At 41.8% G+C, this 15,612-nt stretch overlaps 1 protein-coding gene across 1 annotated transcript in view; it reads left to right on the top strand.

The window, feature by feature from the left end:
- Positions 1-4,678: 4,678 nt before the first annotated feature.
- Positions 4,679-15,612, top strand: part of LOC124278633 — a 34,326-nt gene continuing 23,392 nt past the window's right edge. Inside the window, exon 1 of the mRNA XM_046714400.1 lies at positions 4,679-4,939. Coding sequence (XP_046570356.1) covers positions 4,823-4,939 — 117 coding nt within the window. The 5' untranslated portion in view covers positions 4,679-4,822. The remainder of the gene's footprint in view (positions 4,940-15,612) is intronic.

The raw sequence follows: 15,612 nt of genomic DNA, 5'->3' as shown, positions 1-15,612 counted from the left end.
TTGTGAAAAGAGACCCATTTTCACTCCAGCTGACTCTGCAGAAACCGCGGCTATCTTTGTGTAAAACCCAATCTGAAATGTCTTGCTCTACTACAATTACACCTGATCAATAGAGACATGAATCCCACTCCGATGCAAACAAAAGATACAAGAAAAAAATCAAAGTAAAGTCAAACTGTGGAGTGAACTTCGGCAACGCTCTTTGATTGCGTCACTCACAATATGTTGACGTCGAACATTGACCTTTGAATTAAATAAAGGAAGTTATTAACTTAATGCTTGCTGGGTCGGAGGAAAGGAGACTAAAACACATTGATGGCGGCCTTCGAGAGATCCCGCTGTCTCCGTCATTTGCACACAAATGAAATAAATATGACGTAAATTAACTAACGCCATCAAATAATGTACCGATACAAGAAGAAAGAATGATTCAACAAATATAATTAGAAAAATGACCAATAATAAAATGTGATTATTTTGAGCAATTATAAACAGGGGCAGGGGTGGCCCAGTAGTCTCCGACGCGCAATTCGCTGTGCAAAAAAAACATATGTTTGCCGGTTTGTAGCCCTAAGTTCTGAGTTATTCTGCTTATCAACACTATAAATCCTCTCGTGTGTTTCATGAACGTGGCATACGTCTGAGATCTGAATAACTTCAGGCTTTCTTCCCACTCACTCTACTCACTCAACAAGTAACATTAAATGCAAGAATAATTACACAAGCCATTGTGTTTTAACAAGATGCTAATCGTGACATACGGAGATAAACCTGGAAGACAGCTGGAAACTTGAACCTTTGTTATATTGGTATCAGAGATTATTAATTTTGCAGAATCGTTATACATGATCCGTTTACCTTGTTTAGTAGGGCTGTGTAAATGAGCTTACGCAGCTTACATGATTGTGTACGGAAAGTGTTTACAATCAATAGAAGATGACCGCCAGTCTATGGTACCACGTTCCAATCACTCTGTTTCTGTTCATGTAACACGGAATATCGATAACTATGTATTGTGTTAGGTATATTTTCGGAACCCGTGATTGTTAATTGCCCTTAGATCAATTACTGCCATTGTTCAACGCATAATCCTTCCAACATTGACAACAAATAATTCATAATTTATATTGGAATAACAGAGAATTAGTTTAACGACCACCACAGCGCTGTGACTATCGAATAAAATTGGAGAAACGATAGCCTCTAGCGCAACTACTATCGTAGAAGAATGGGAATATATGATACAGGTAGCACCACAACTGTCGTAGAAGAATGAAAATATAAGGTAACGGCAGCACCACGACTATCGTCGAAGAATGGGAAATAACAGGGCCTCAAGCGCTACAACTGTCGTAGAAGTATGGGAAAAAGGAGGAGGCCCCTAGAGCTAAAACTGTCGTTAAAGTGGAAAAAAGAATGTCGGAAACAGGAGGCCTCTAGAGTTAAAACTGTCGCTAAAGAATGGGAAACAAGAGGTCCTCTAGAGCTAAAACTGTCGTTAAAGAATGGGAAACAAGAGGTCCTCTAGAGCTAAAACTGTCGTTAAAGAATGGGAAACGAGGAGGCCTCTAGAGCTAAAACTGTCGTTAAAGAATGGGAAACAAGAGGTCCTCTAGAGCTAAAACTGTCGTTTAAGAATGGGAAACAAGAGGTCCTCTAGAGCTAAAACTGTCGTTAAAGAATGGGAAACAAGAGGTCCTCTAGAGCTAAAACTGTCGTTAAAGAATGGGAAACAAGAGGTCCTCTAGAGCTAAAACTGTCGTTAAAGACTGGGAAACAAGAGGTCCTCTAGAGCTAAAACTGTCGTTAAAGAATGGGAAACAAGAGGTCCTCTAGAGCTAAAACTGTCGTTAAAGAATGGAAACAAGAGGTCCTCTAGAGCTAAAACTGTCGTTAAAGAATGGAAACAAGAGGTCCTCTAGAGCTAAAACTGTCGTTAAAGACTGGGAAACAAGAGGTCCTCTAGAGCTAAAACTGTCGTTAAAGACTGGAAACAAGAGGTCCTCTAGAGCTAAAACTGTCGTTAAAGAATGGGAAACAAGAGGTCCTCTAGAGCTAAAACTGTCGTTAAAGAATGGGAAACAAGAGGGCCTCTAGCGTTACAACTGTCGTTAAAGACTGGGAAACAAGAGGGCCTCTAGAGCTAAAACTGTCGTTGTCGTTAGAGCTAAAAGAATGGAAACAAGAGGGCCTCTAGCGCTACAACTGCCGTAGAAGAATGGGAACTACGGCTTCCTATAGCCTCTGCAACTAGTATTGAGAAATGGGGAAAAGACAACCATAGCGCTAAACATGGCATGCATTTAACCGATGTCCGGGTTGACCATGGTGTATTTAACATGTGGTCAAAAAGAAAAAAATATATTCTTTAAGACTACTGGTACTGCGTATTTACATACTGAAAAATGTATTTGCTGTTACTCAACCACATTTAAGTTGTTGTGAATGACTTGAAAATAAATCATGTACACAACATGTATGTCGATAACATTCTAGCAAAATCGAAGCAAACCTAAATTATTATTACGAGATGACGATAATGCGACATAAAAGTACACTGTGACGTCATGACGATGAAGATCTCAATGACAGCGTATATATCGTATTAGTTGTCAGTGACTCAGAATAATTATATTTACTCATCAACCCAGAATCGGATATATACATTCTGGAAACCATAAAACTATATAACCAGTGACGTTAAGACATGAAGCTTCATAGGGGATCGTTCCTTTAATCAGAGAGTAGTACATGGACGAGTTCCTCTAATTTACGACAATCGAATTATCGTTACGACGGCCTGACTCACGGAGCGTAAAATGCAGCTCAACCAAATCCGAAAATGACATCAAACTACTCCCCATCAGTCTCCCACACACACCCTTACACCCCCGATCAATACCACTGGAATCTAGTATTCAGTCCAAATGTATTGATATTTTAGTTCTCGGTTGGTCTCCTGGGAGTCATAAGACGTTATGACGCCCATTTGAGACATGTATCTCTCATCCGTGTTGAGACATGTATCTCTCATCCGTGTTGAGACTGTATCTCTCATCCGTGTTGAGACATGTATCTCTCATCCGTGTTGAGACATGTATCTCTCATCCGCGTTGAGACATGTATCTCTCATCCGTGTTGAGACTGTATCTCTCATCCGTGTTGAGACTGTATCTCTCATCCGTGTTGAGACACGTATCTCTCATCCGTGTTGAGACTGTATCTCTCATCCGTGTTGAGACATGTATCTCTCATCCGTGTTGAGACATGTATCTCTCATCCGTGCTGAAACATGTATCTCTCATCCGTGTTGAGACTGTATCTCTCATTCGTGTTTAGACATGTATCTCTCATCCGTGTTGAGGCATGTGTCTCTCATCCGTGTTGTGACATGTATCTCTCATCCGTGTTGAGACATGTATCTCTCATCCGTGTTGAAACATGTATCTCTCATCCGTGTTGAGACATGTATCTCTCATCCGTGTTGAGACATGTATCTCTCATCCGTGTTGAGACTGTATCTCTCATCCGTGTTGAGACTGTATCTCTCATCCGTGTTGAGACATGTATCTCTCATCCTTGTTGAGACTTGTGTCTCTCATCCGTGTTGAGTCATGTATCTCTCATCCGTGTTGAGACATGTATCTCTCATCCGTGTTGAGACATGTATCTCTCATCCGTGTTGAGACATGTATCTCTCATCCGTGTTGAGACTGTATCTCTCATCCGTGTTGAGACATGTATCTCTCATCCGTGTTGAGACATGTGTCTCTCATCCGTGTTGAGACATGTATCTCTCATCCGTGTTGAGACTGTATCTCTCATCCGTGTTGAGACATGTATCTCTCATCCGTGTTGAGACATGTATCTCTCATCCGTGTTGAGACATGTATCTCTCATCCGTGTTGAGACATGTATCTCTCATCCGTGTTGAGACATGTATCTCTCATCCGTGTTGAGACTGTATCTCATCCGTGTTGAGACATGTATCTCTCATCCGTGTTGAGACATGTATCTCTCATCCGTGTTGAGACATGTATCTCTCATCCGTGTTGAGACTGTATCTCTCATCCGTGTTGAGACATGTATCTCTCATCCGTGTTGAGACATATATCTCTCATCCGTGTTGAGACTGTATCTCTCATCCGTGTTGAGACTGTATCTCTCATCCGTGTTGAGACTGTATCTTTATAAGTCAACAGAGCTTCATCAATTTTAGCTATAATGTATCGTAAGCTTGTATATATCCCGTTGTGTTGTCGTTACGTTCTACCGACTGACTCCTATATATTGGAATAATGAACCTACGCAGGTTTCACTACGGTCAATACATCAACAAGCCAGTTAAAACGTTTCCATATAACAATCACTACCATTAATAATTAATTTACTTATTCTGTGAACAAAAACAACTGCAAAATAAATTTCTCGAAGACGTCAATAATTTCATCAAGTCAGTGATGTTACGTTTAGTCCATAAAGTTTCTGAACGTTCTGTATATATAATCGTTAATTTGATCAATAACCCAACATGGGTAAAAACCAACAGGGATTCTTTGAAAACATAAAATATATATGTTGTAGAGAACATGACAAGCACGTGGGCAGATGTACCAACTTTGGACTCGTTGATACAAGAAATGAACTGGTCCGTCGCGTCAATCTACATAAGACTGGGGTCTCGGCTGTGTGATTCGCGGATTACGCCTAGGTCCTATGAAGCATACATCTGCCAATCGATACAGTAGGCCTAACAGTTAGTGAAGGGCAGAGGCACAGAGCTGATACACCAGGGCGTTAGGAGCGGGGACATTCCACAAACATGTGCAATTTTCTTTGTTTGTTTGTGCTGGTGTGCTTAATTGGACTTAATGCAGCTTGGGTTGGACGATCGGACCAGAAACCAATTGCCTGGGCACCTTCGCGGCGGAGTATTTACGTAAGTTTCCTGAAAAGCATATTATGTTGACTTTAAATCCAGATTTACGATTGACGAAAACTTTTTTCCTGTTTTATGAGCAAGATTAAAGATGTTCTCCTCGTCGGTATTATTAATATGTTTGCACTTAAGAAGACGTTAACCTTTTTCACGTATGTATGTCCGACAGACATCGACAGCCTTTCAAAAATCTCGCGAAGAGCTATTTGCAACTACCGGTGGTGCGCAATGGCCATTCGCGTGGAAGAGTCTCAGAGATTAAAAGCATAGATATTCAGTCACACAATCCTTGATATTTCAAATAAGGCTGGATACTTACAGAATTGTTTTGAGAACCGTTTCTGAACTGACCTGCCTAACTTATGCTGTCAGTGTCATAACAGTATCCAACGAAACCGTATACATGTTCGTATTTTGCCTTTAAATGAGCAAGGATATCCTGTATCTGTAAATTAATGATGTTATCTGTAATTGATTAATTACGGGGCATTTATAGGGAATTTTGAAAGAGTATACTTGCAAAGTGTTTGTCATAGGTTCATTGGCAAGTAGGCATGCATGGATTTTCACTTCGACGTCTTAACAATATTTATGTGATTGGGCTATCACAAACGATAACGAAAGCATTCACGCTATTATATATTATCTCAACAACCTGTTCTGTCAGGTTGATTCAATGGGACATGTAAAGTGCTGAATATCATGTCGACGAATAGTTGTTAACACCTATACAAGTTCTGAAGTAATATCAACGTGTCGAATTAGAATGTTATCAGGTGTATAGAAAGGCAGGATCTATTACCCACGTGGTAATGTATAAACTGGTGAATATAAAAGTGAGGATTTAATATCAATTTGTCGATGTGTAGATTTAGAGAAAGTAAACGGAACTAATATTCACGTGTCCATGTATAGACGTGAACAGGTTTGTAGGAGGTGGAACTAATATTTGCGTGTCCATGAATGGGCGTGAACAGGTTTGTAGGAGGTGGAACTAATATTTGCGTGTCCATGTATGGGCGTGAACAGGTTTGTAGGAGATGGAACTAATATTCACGTGTCCATGTATAGACGTGAACAGGTTTGTAGGAGGTGGAACTAATATTTGCGTGTCCATGTATGGGCGTGAACCACAGGTCCATGTAGGAACAGGTTTGTGGAACTAATATTTGCGTGTCCATGTATGGGCGTGAACAGGTTTGTAGGAGGTGGAACTAATATTTGCGTGTCCATGTATGGGCGTGAACAGGTTTATAGGAGGTGGAACTAATATTTGCGTGTCCATGTATGGGCGTGAACAGGTTTGTAGGAGATGGAACTAATATTTGCGTGTCCATGTATGGGCGTGAACAGGTTTGTAGGAGGTGGAACTAATATTTGCGTGTCCATGTATGGGCGTGAACAGGTTTGTAGGAGGTGGAACTAATATTCACGTGTCCATGTATAGACGTGAACAGGTTTGTAGGAGGTGGAACTAATATTTGCGTGTCCATGTATGGGCGTGAACAGGTTTGTAGGAGGTGCAACTAATATTTGTGTGTCCATGTATGGGCGTGAATAGGTTTGTAGGAGGTGGAACTAATATTTGCGTGTCCATGTATGGGCGTGAACAGGTTTGTAGGAGGTGGAACTAATATTTGCGTGTCCATGTATGGGCGTGAACAGGTTTGTAGGAGGTGGAACTAATATTTGCGTGTCCATGTATGGGCGTGAACAGGTTTGTAGGAGGTGGAACTAATATTTGCGTGTCCATGTATGGGCGTGAACAGGTTGATAGGAGGTGGAACTAATATTTGCGTGTCCATGTATGGGCGTGAACAGGTTTGTAGGAGATGGAACTAATATTTGTGTGTCCATGTATGGGCGTGAACAGGTTTATGGGAGGTGGAACTAATATTTGCGTGTCCATGTATGGGCGTGAACAGGTTTGTAGGAGGTGGAACTAATATTTGTGTGTCCATGTATGGGCGTGAACAGGTTTGTTGGAGATGGAACTAATATTTGCGTGTCCATGTATGGGCGTGAACAGGTTGATAGGAGATGGAACTAATATTTGTGTGTCCATGTATGGGCGTGAACAGGTTTATAGGAGGTGCAACTAATATTTGCGTGTCCATGTATGGGCGTGAACAGGTTTGTAGGAGGTGGAACTAATATTATGGGCGTCCATGTATGTAGGAGGTGGAACAGTTTTATAGGAGGTGGAACTAATATTTACGTGTCCATGTATGGGCGTGAACAGGTTTATGGGAGGTGCAACTAATATTTGTGTGTCCATGTATGGGCGTGAACAGGTTTGTAGGAGGTGGAACTAATATTTGCGTGTCCATGTATGGGCGTGAACAGGTTGATAGGAGGTGCAACTAATATTTGTGTGTCCATGTATGGGCGTGAACAGGTTGATAGGAGGTGGAACTAATATTTGCGTGTCCATGTATGGGCGTGAACAGGTTTATAGGAGGTGGAAATAATATTTGCGTGTCCATGTATGGGCGTGAACAGTTTTATAGGAGGTGGAACTAATATTTGCGTGTCCATGTATGGGCGTGAACAGGTTTGTAGGAGGTGGAACTAATATTTGCGTGTCCATGTATGGGCGTGAACAGGTTTATAGGAGGTGGAACTAATATTTGCGTGTCCATGTATGGGCGTGAACAGGTTTATGGGAGGTGGAACTAATATTTGCGTGTCCATGTATGGGCGTGAACAGGTTTATGGGAGGTGGAACTAATATTTGCGCGTCCATGTATGGACGTGACAGGAATGTAGAAGGGTATGAACTGACATTGACGTGTCGCAAAGTATGGATCTGAACGGGTGAAAAGAAAGGGTGGGAACTTACGCCCACGTGAAATACACAATGCCATTTTAGAAAGTGGTCAAATGTGACATGTGTTATATTGGGATTACACTTTCTTAGTAAAGTACAGATTCTAGTACTTTTGGGGTTGAGTCCCATCCGGGATTCGAACCCACATTCTCAGAGTCAGGCACCTAATCGCCAGCACACAAAGTCAGACGGCTAGACCGCTCAGCCAACGCGGCTTCCACGCCCACGTGTCGATGTATGTGTGTGAACCGGTTCACAGAAAGAGGCGGTGCTACTTATACTGTGTCGATGTAACGACGCTAACAGGTTCAAATCTTTATTTCTGATACTATGAGGCCACGGGCCTATGAGTACAAAAACACCTCATCGGTGCAGACATGAAATAAAATGATAACAATGAAAGCATGTATAATATATACAATCTTAATATGACAAAATTGATTTCCTTTTTTCGAATGCATAAAACAGATATTTAGCAGTATTCAAGGAAATGTCTTCATTTTTGGATGATAACAACGAATTGAATTTTAGTATATTGGGGAAAACAGAATTGCGACAAAAGATATTTACGTCTTAATTCAATGTAGGCTGGACAGATAAGTAAGAAGTGATATTCATTTTCAATTACGTTTAAGTTACACATTTTGCATGTTCTTTGTTCCCGGGGAATGTTATAGTAACGGCCTCTTTCAATTTCTAAACTATGGGAACTTAACCTAAATCGCGATAAACAAGATCTATATTTGGATACAGTAATATGAGTTAAGTATGTTTCACAAGAAATCGTTAATTTAAAATTACAATACGTAAACATTTTGGGGCTCTCAGATAAATCACTATGGCAAACTTGCCGAAAATTATCTTTCAGTCGTTGAAAAAACATTTTAACAAAAACGTTTTTATCTCCGTAAGTGTGTGATACCCAAACATCACCAAAACCTAATTTAAATATGATATTTCTAACCTTGGTAACCCAGTTCTCATTGCCTTGCTCATCATACATACGCATCATATTGTAACATTTTCGAGGCAAACGGCATCCAGGCATGTTAATAAGATTTAACCAATATTTAATACATTTGAAAACAGCAGACGCTTAACGACGCTAACAGGTTCATTGAACCGTATAACCATATGTCGACTAATATTCGTGTGTCGATGTATGGGCATGGGTGAATTTGCAGAAAGAGATGGAAGTAATATTCACATGTCGATGTATGCACATGAATAGGTCAATCAAAAAGGGTGTGATTAATACTTATCGATGAACAGGTGTGAAGAAGGGGCGGAGGAAGAATCAATGCGTGAACTTGTGGGAACTAATGTCCACCACATGTCGTTTGTTTGTTTGTTTGTTGTTTAATGTCGCACTCAGCAATATTCCAGCTATATGGCGGCGGTCTGTAAATAATACAGTCTGGACCAGACAATCCACTGATCAACAGCATGTGCATCGATCATCACAATCGGGATACGATGCCATGCGTCAACCAAGTCATCACGCCTGACCACCCGATCCCGTTAGTCGCCTCTTACGACAAGCATGTGTTGTTGAAGAACAATTCTAACCCGGATCTTCATGGGTGTCCACATGTCGAGTAATGGGTACGGTGACACAGGTTGATAACATTGTCCAACTGGGTCCATGGAATCAGGTTTCTATGTGATAAAAATGACATATTTCAAATCAAGCGCACACACACATATATATACGCCCACTGAGCTTGTTTGCCAATCCCTTTTCTTTCTCTTGGAACAAATATGTTTAAAACGAGAACACATAGTTCGTCAAATTCTTTGGAGGCAATGAGAGATTGTTCCTTACTTAGCCTATGGGCTGTTTGGCCCCTGAGTTAACCGATGCCGAAAAACCCGGTTCAGTTCTCCATCGTGAATATTATTGATAATAGCTTCAAATAATACTACCTCACAGTCACTCACTAACTCTCTCATGTAGGGCCGAAAAAAGAATAAACACTTAAATAGAAAGAGAAATGTTATAATTTTATTCCGTTTAAAGATACCTCTAACGACAAATAGTGCTTACAAACACAAACATAAACTGTTAATTACATGACAGAAAATATTTAAATGTGTAGTCGTCGAAACACAGCTGATATTGTCTGGAGGCGTATTGCGTCTGAACACATTGTATGTCACCTGAAAGTGGTTTATGCCATCTGAAATAGGCGATGTTTTGTTGAAAGCTTCTCACGCTGTAACTTGATGAGCATCATCGAGACAAAACAACAATTTAATCAGAGCACAAACTATGGAAATGATGCACTTTCCAAATATTCCATCACTTCCAACGCTTTCCGAAGGGACTCTCTGAGGATTGTCTGCCAAATTGGCATGTGTATAAATGTTGGTTGTTGTAAGAGCGCAGCTTAATTAAAGTATCCGCCCACAAAGACATGCTGTTTTTCTAGAAACATTTATCATAATATTTTTTAAATTCAGTGCTGGAATTGTCAATAGAAATCAGTGTGCTGTTTACTTCATTAACTTCTTATAATTGATTTTCTCGGCACAGGATAACAAACAGTGTTCACAAAATAATTAAGTAGAGGTTTTTCTTGCTCGAGAAATCATTACTTCCACAGTATGGAAAACATTCCATTTAAACTGAGGATTATTGAGTCTGTATAAGCAATAATGTTTTGCGCGGACAGACACTAAATGCATTCATTTTTATTAAAATGAAAGGATAACTTTCTTGTAGATCTTTAATGTCAGTCCAACATCCAATTATGTTTTGATAGAATATTATCATATAACGATGATTGAAGCATTTTCAGTTTAATGAGGCACCATCGTAAGGGCGTATCTCCAAGGGAATCGTCAAAACATATTTATGCAATACTTTAGTTTCCATAATTACATCATGACTTATTGATGTATTTTATTCGTATATTTTGCAAAGAATTCACAAGGTACCGCCTGGTCGTTACTGCATGTATACGAAACATGGATTAAGAAGTGAATGCAATCATACGGCGCTGTACACCGCACGCACTAAAAACTGGACCACCACTAAACATTGGGTCGCCAATAAACACTGGACCACCACTTAACACTGGGTCGCCACTAAACACTGGACCACCACTAAACACTGGGTCGCCACTAAACACTGGGTCGCCACTAAATACCGGATCACCACTAAACACTGAGTCGCCACTAAACACTGGACCACCACTAAACACTGGGTCTCCACTAAACACTGGGTCGCCACTAAACACTGGACCACCACTAAACACTGGGTCGCCACTAAACATTGGACCAGCACTAAACACTAGGTCGCCACTAAACATTGGACCAGAACTAAACACTAGGTCGGCACTAAACATTGGACCAGCACTAAACTCTAGGTCGGCACTAAACACTGAACCACCACCACTAAATACTGAGTCGCCACTAAATACCGGACTGCCACAAAAATGCTTGACTTCCACTAAACACCGGATCACCACTAAACACTACATCAGCACTAAACACTGGACCACCACTAAACACTGAACCGCGACAAAAACACTTGACTACCACTAGAAACACTGGACCACCACTAAACACTGGGTCACCAATAAATACCGGACCGCCACAGAAACTCTTGACTACCACTAAACACGGGATCACCACTAAACACTGGGCCACCACCAAACACTGGACCACCACTAAACACGGGATCACCACTAAATACGGGATCACCACTAAATATTAGACCACCACTAAACACGGGATCACCACTAAACACGGGATCACCTCTAAACATTGGACCACCACTAAACACAGGGCCACCAATACACACGGGATCACCACTAAACATTGGACCACCACTAAACATCGGGCGACCACTAAACACGGGATCACCACTAAACACTGGACCACCGAATCGCCTATGGTAAAATTACGATATTGTATGTAAGCAAGATTTTACATCCGTTCAGCATATAGTGTATTCATCTAAACTGATGTGCAAAAGAAAGTACACAGGTTGTGTTTCTTCCAATAAGATAAAAATAACAAAACCTTTTGATGAAATGGAAAATGTATGTTGAAGCACACTGCAATACACGTGTTTTATCGGAAAAATGACATTGTAACAATAAACAGCTATGTAGTGATGACCACTGCAGACGGTTCCTACGATGCTGGAAGGCCAAGGCCATTCCACGCAGCGGTCGGTAGGCCCATACATGCCAGCAGGACGAAGTCGTCTTGTCACTGTGAATCGGCTTACGCGATGACCCAATGATGTGGTTGCTCATGACGTCACCGTCAACATCCAGTTGCGTAGGTGAATAACCCGCAGATAGCGATCCTCTGGGGTGTTGTGACTCTGGAACGTCCACTTCTGGGTCGATCACATGTCTGGCCTGTCGTACTGAAATGGTTAAACAGCCGAATTATGGTTTGTCTTGTGCAACCCAATGTCCTTGCAATATCGCTGTTGAAAGAACCCATTTGTGTCATTCCTTTGGCCCGTTCTCGTTGGGCCGACGTCAATCTTGGCATTTCCTCTTGAGAGTTCTGTCAAGTGATTGTTCAGTCTTCACGACAAACAGGTTTTATACTCTCTGTCAGAAAAGTGCTGGTGCATGGGACAATAATCACAACTTTGCAAAACTTCGTACAAAACACGTACAAATGTTTTTGGTTGCATTTTGGCAAATGAAACATGATGGTTGCGTTCTATACAATCAATGTTTTTCAATAATTTTATTAGTTAGAACGCATATTTGGGATTGCAACAACAATTACACCCGTGTACTTTCTTTTGCTCGTCAGTTTATAATTTGTAAAGTACTTTACTGGTTGTATGCGTGTAGTGATGGAACCCGATCCTTCTTGCTACATGCTTTACCCGCAGCGCCACCTCACAGTCATAAGCAAGTCCTTACAACTCTATTCAAACCACACGCGTTATGGTTCACATCCTAAATAAAGAAGAAGAAGAAGAAAATGTTTTTATTTACGTGTCACATGTTATATATAAAACATACATAGATTTTAAAACATTCAATAAAATATAACATCCGGCCATATGGCCTATGAGACACAAGGCACTATATTACATCTAAACAGATAGTAGTAAATAAAATATACAGTGTCAGAAACAAACAACAAATGGTTATTCGATGGCGATCTACTCGTATTATAGATGCGTTGTGGACCTAATGTTTGCACTGTTTCGGGACTGTCATAATCTAGTAACGTTTTGATAACGATTGTTTTACAATTGTTTAGTCGATCCAGTTTTCGTCTGTATATTCTATTTTTCCCGCAGTTCGTGTGTGTTTTTTATGGTAAACGTGTACGTGCGTGCAGCTCAAGGCACGCATTGTCTGCTACAGTAAGCGACATGCATCGTTTGTTTGTTTATACTGCATGTGTGGGCAATGATACTGCATGCTATTACGGTAAAGCCGAAAATAATAGGCGCTGTTCACCGCCGAATTGTCGATATTTAGAATAAACGTGGGTGATTAACTGCTTGAATCCATTGTCCTTGGCCATTATCGGGGATTTTACCATTGAACAATATAATCACTGCCCACAAGGACTATCTGTTACGTGCAGGAACGCTCATAATTACAGTCTTCCGTCAATAGTACGGTAGGTGTGATCAGAAATAGGCTTCAAACATTCTACGAAGTTGGGGATTGAACACGGACCTTCGGTGTTTCTTAGCGCGTAACTACATATAGACAAAATAACAAACGTCTACACATATTGTTTACATTGCCCGCAAGAGTTACTGTCCTTTATCAAAGGGAAACTACTCTAATCCTAGTCACATTTGTTTCTAGTCTGCGTGGTGTGACATTTCGGTTAAAAATTGGGGAGAAGGACCGGAGCCGCAGAGGTATGGAAACATATCGGACAGCTAGGCTGGTGTCCTCGCCACATTACCTTGCAATAGATATATCCAAAGTAGCACAAACTTATGACGTGTGTCAACTATGTCCAAATTGAAGACAGGTTATCAGTATCCTACACTCATTTATAGTAATAGCAACTGCCCCAGTAGTTTCTCTATATTCCAAATGGTTTATTCAGATTGGATCGCTGATCGACAAGGGGGGATGCCATGTTTGTAAACACGGATAGCGGCGACACCAACGTATAGGGTTTTAATCCGGTGTCTTTACCCGACCTTTCATATTCTAAACTGTAGGTGGTGATGAGGTGGTGCGAGTGTTGGTGTAGGTCTGGTGGTGATGAAGTGTAAGGAGTTGGACGTAAGGGTGGTGCGAGTGTTGGTGTAGGTCTGGTGGTGATGAAGTGTAAGGAGTTGTACGAAGTTGGACGTGAGGGTGGTGCGAGTGTTGGTGTAGGTCTGGTGGTGATGAAGTGTAAGGAGTTGGACGTGAGGGTGGTGCGAGTGTTGGTGTAGGTCTGGTGGTGATGAGGTGTAAGGAGTTGGACGAAGTTGGACGTGAGGGTGGTGCGAGTGTTGGTGTAGGTCTGGTGGTGATGAAGTGTAAGGAGTTGGACGTGAGGGTGGTGCGAGTGTTGGTGTAGGTCTGGTGGTGATGAGGTGTAAGGAGTTGTACGAAGTTGGACGTAAGGGTGGTGCGAGTGTTGGTGTAGGTCTGGTGGTGATGAAGTGTAATGAGTTGTACGAAGTTGGACGTGAGGGTGGTGCGAGTGTTGGTGTAGGTCTGGTGGTGATGAGGTGTAAGGAGTTGTACGAAGTTGGACGTAAGGGTGGTGCGAGTGTTGGTGTAGGTCTGGTGGTGATGAAGTGTAAGGAGTTGTACGAGTGTTGGGACGTGAGGGAGGTGCAAAGAGTGACGTGGGTAGGTCTGTGTAGGTCTGGTGATGAAGTGTAAGGAGTTGTACGAAGTTGGACGTAAGGGTGGTGCGAGTGTTGGTGTAGGTCTGGTGGTGATGAAGTGTAAGGAGTTGTACGAAGCTGGACGTAAGGGTGGTGCGAGTGTTGGTGTAGGTCTGGTGGTGATGAAGAAGTGTAAAGGAGTTGCAACGAAGTTGGACGTGAGGGTGGTGCGAGTGTTGGTGTAGGTCTGGTGGTGATGAAGTGTAAGGAGTTGTACGAAGTTGGACGTGAGGGTGGTGCGAGTGTTGGTGTAGGTCTGGTGGTGATGAAGTGTAAGGAGTTGTACGAAGTTGGACGTAAGGGTGGTGCGAGTGTTGGTGTAGGTCTGGTGGTGATGAAGTGTAAGGAGTTGTACGAAGCTGGACGTGAGGGTGGTGCGAGTGTTGGTGTAGGTCTGGTGGTGATGAAGTGTAAGGAGTTGTACGAAGTTGGACGTGAGGGTGGTGCGAGTGTTGGTGTAGGTCTGGTGGTGATGAAGTGTAAGGAGTTGGACGTGAGGGTGGTGCGAGTGTTGGTGTAGGTCTGGTGGTGATGAAGTGTAAGGAGTTGGACGTGAGGGTGGTGCGAGTTTTGTTGTAGGTCGTTTAGTAGTGTGGGGATGTAAGGGGGAAGGGCATGTTTTCGTCGTGCCCACTATGGATTTAATCACAGCCCGTTGACTTTGGTTTCATAACATATGGGACAATTCTGTTCATTGTAGTTATTACCATCTGATGGCTCAGTAGGTCGCTACAACAAGACATCGGAGTTCCAGGAGCTGATTGAGGGATAACGCTGGCGTCTTCTTCCTTGGCCCATATGCACAGTGCAATCTTTTCGTTATAGTTAACGTTATTGTAAATCCACAACATGGACGCCGACCAAAACAAAAAGCCATTTTTGCGATGTCCATTGTAAAAACTACAGTCGCAATTTGCCATTTGTCCTACCCAATTAAAAATGGTGTCCGAACTTACTTGCCAAAATGGTGTGCAAGAAAAATTCATTTCATATAAATAATCC

Source organism: Haliotis rubra, unplaced genomic scaffold (assembly GCF_003918875.1).
Source record: "Haliotis rubra isolate DU_JTF1 unplaced genomic scaffold, ASM391887v1 Scf24, whole genome shotgun sequence".
Lineage (NCBI taxonomy): Eukaryota > Metazoa > Mollusca > Gastropoda > Lepetellida > Haliotidae > Haliotis > Haliotis rubra.
This window is presented reverse-complemented; position numbering and strand designations above follow the sequence as displayed.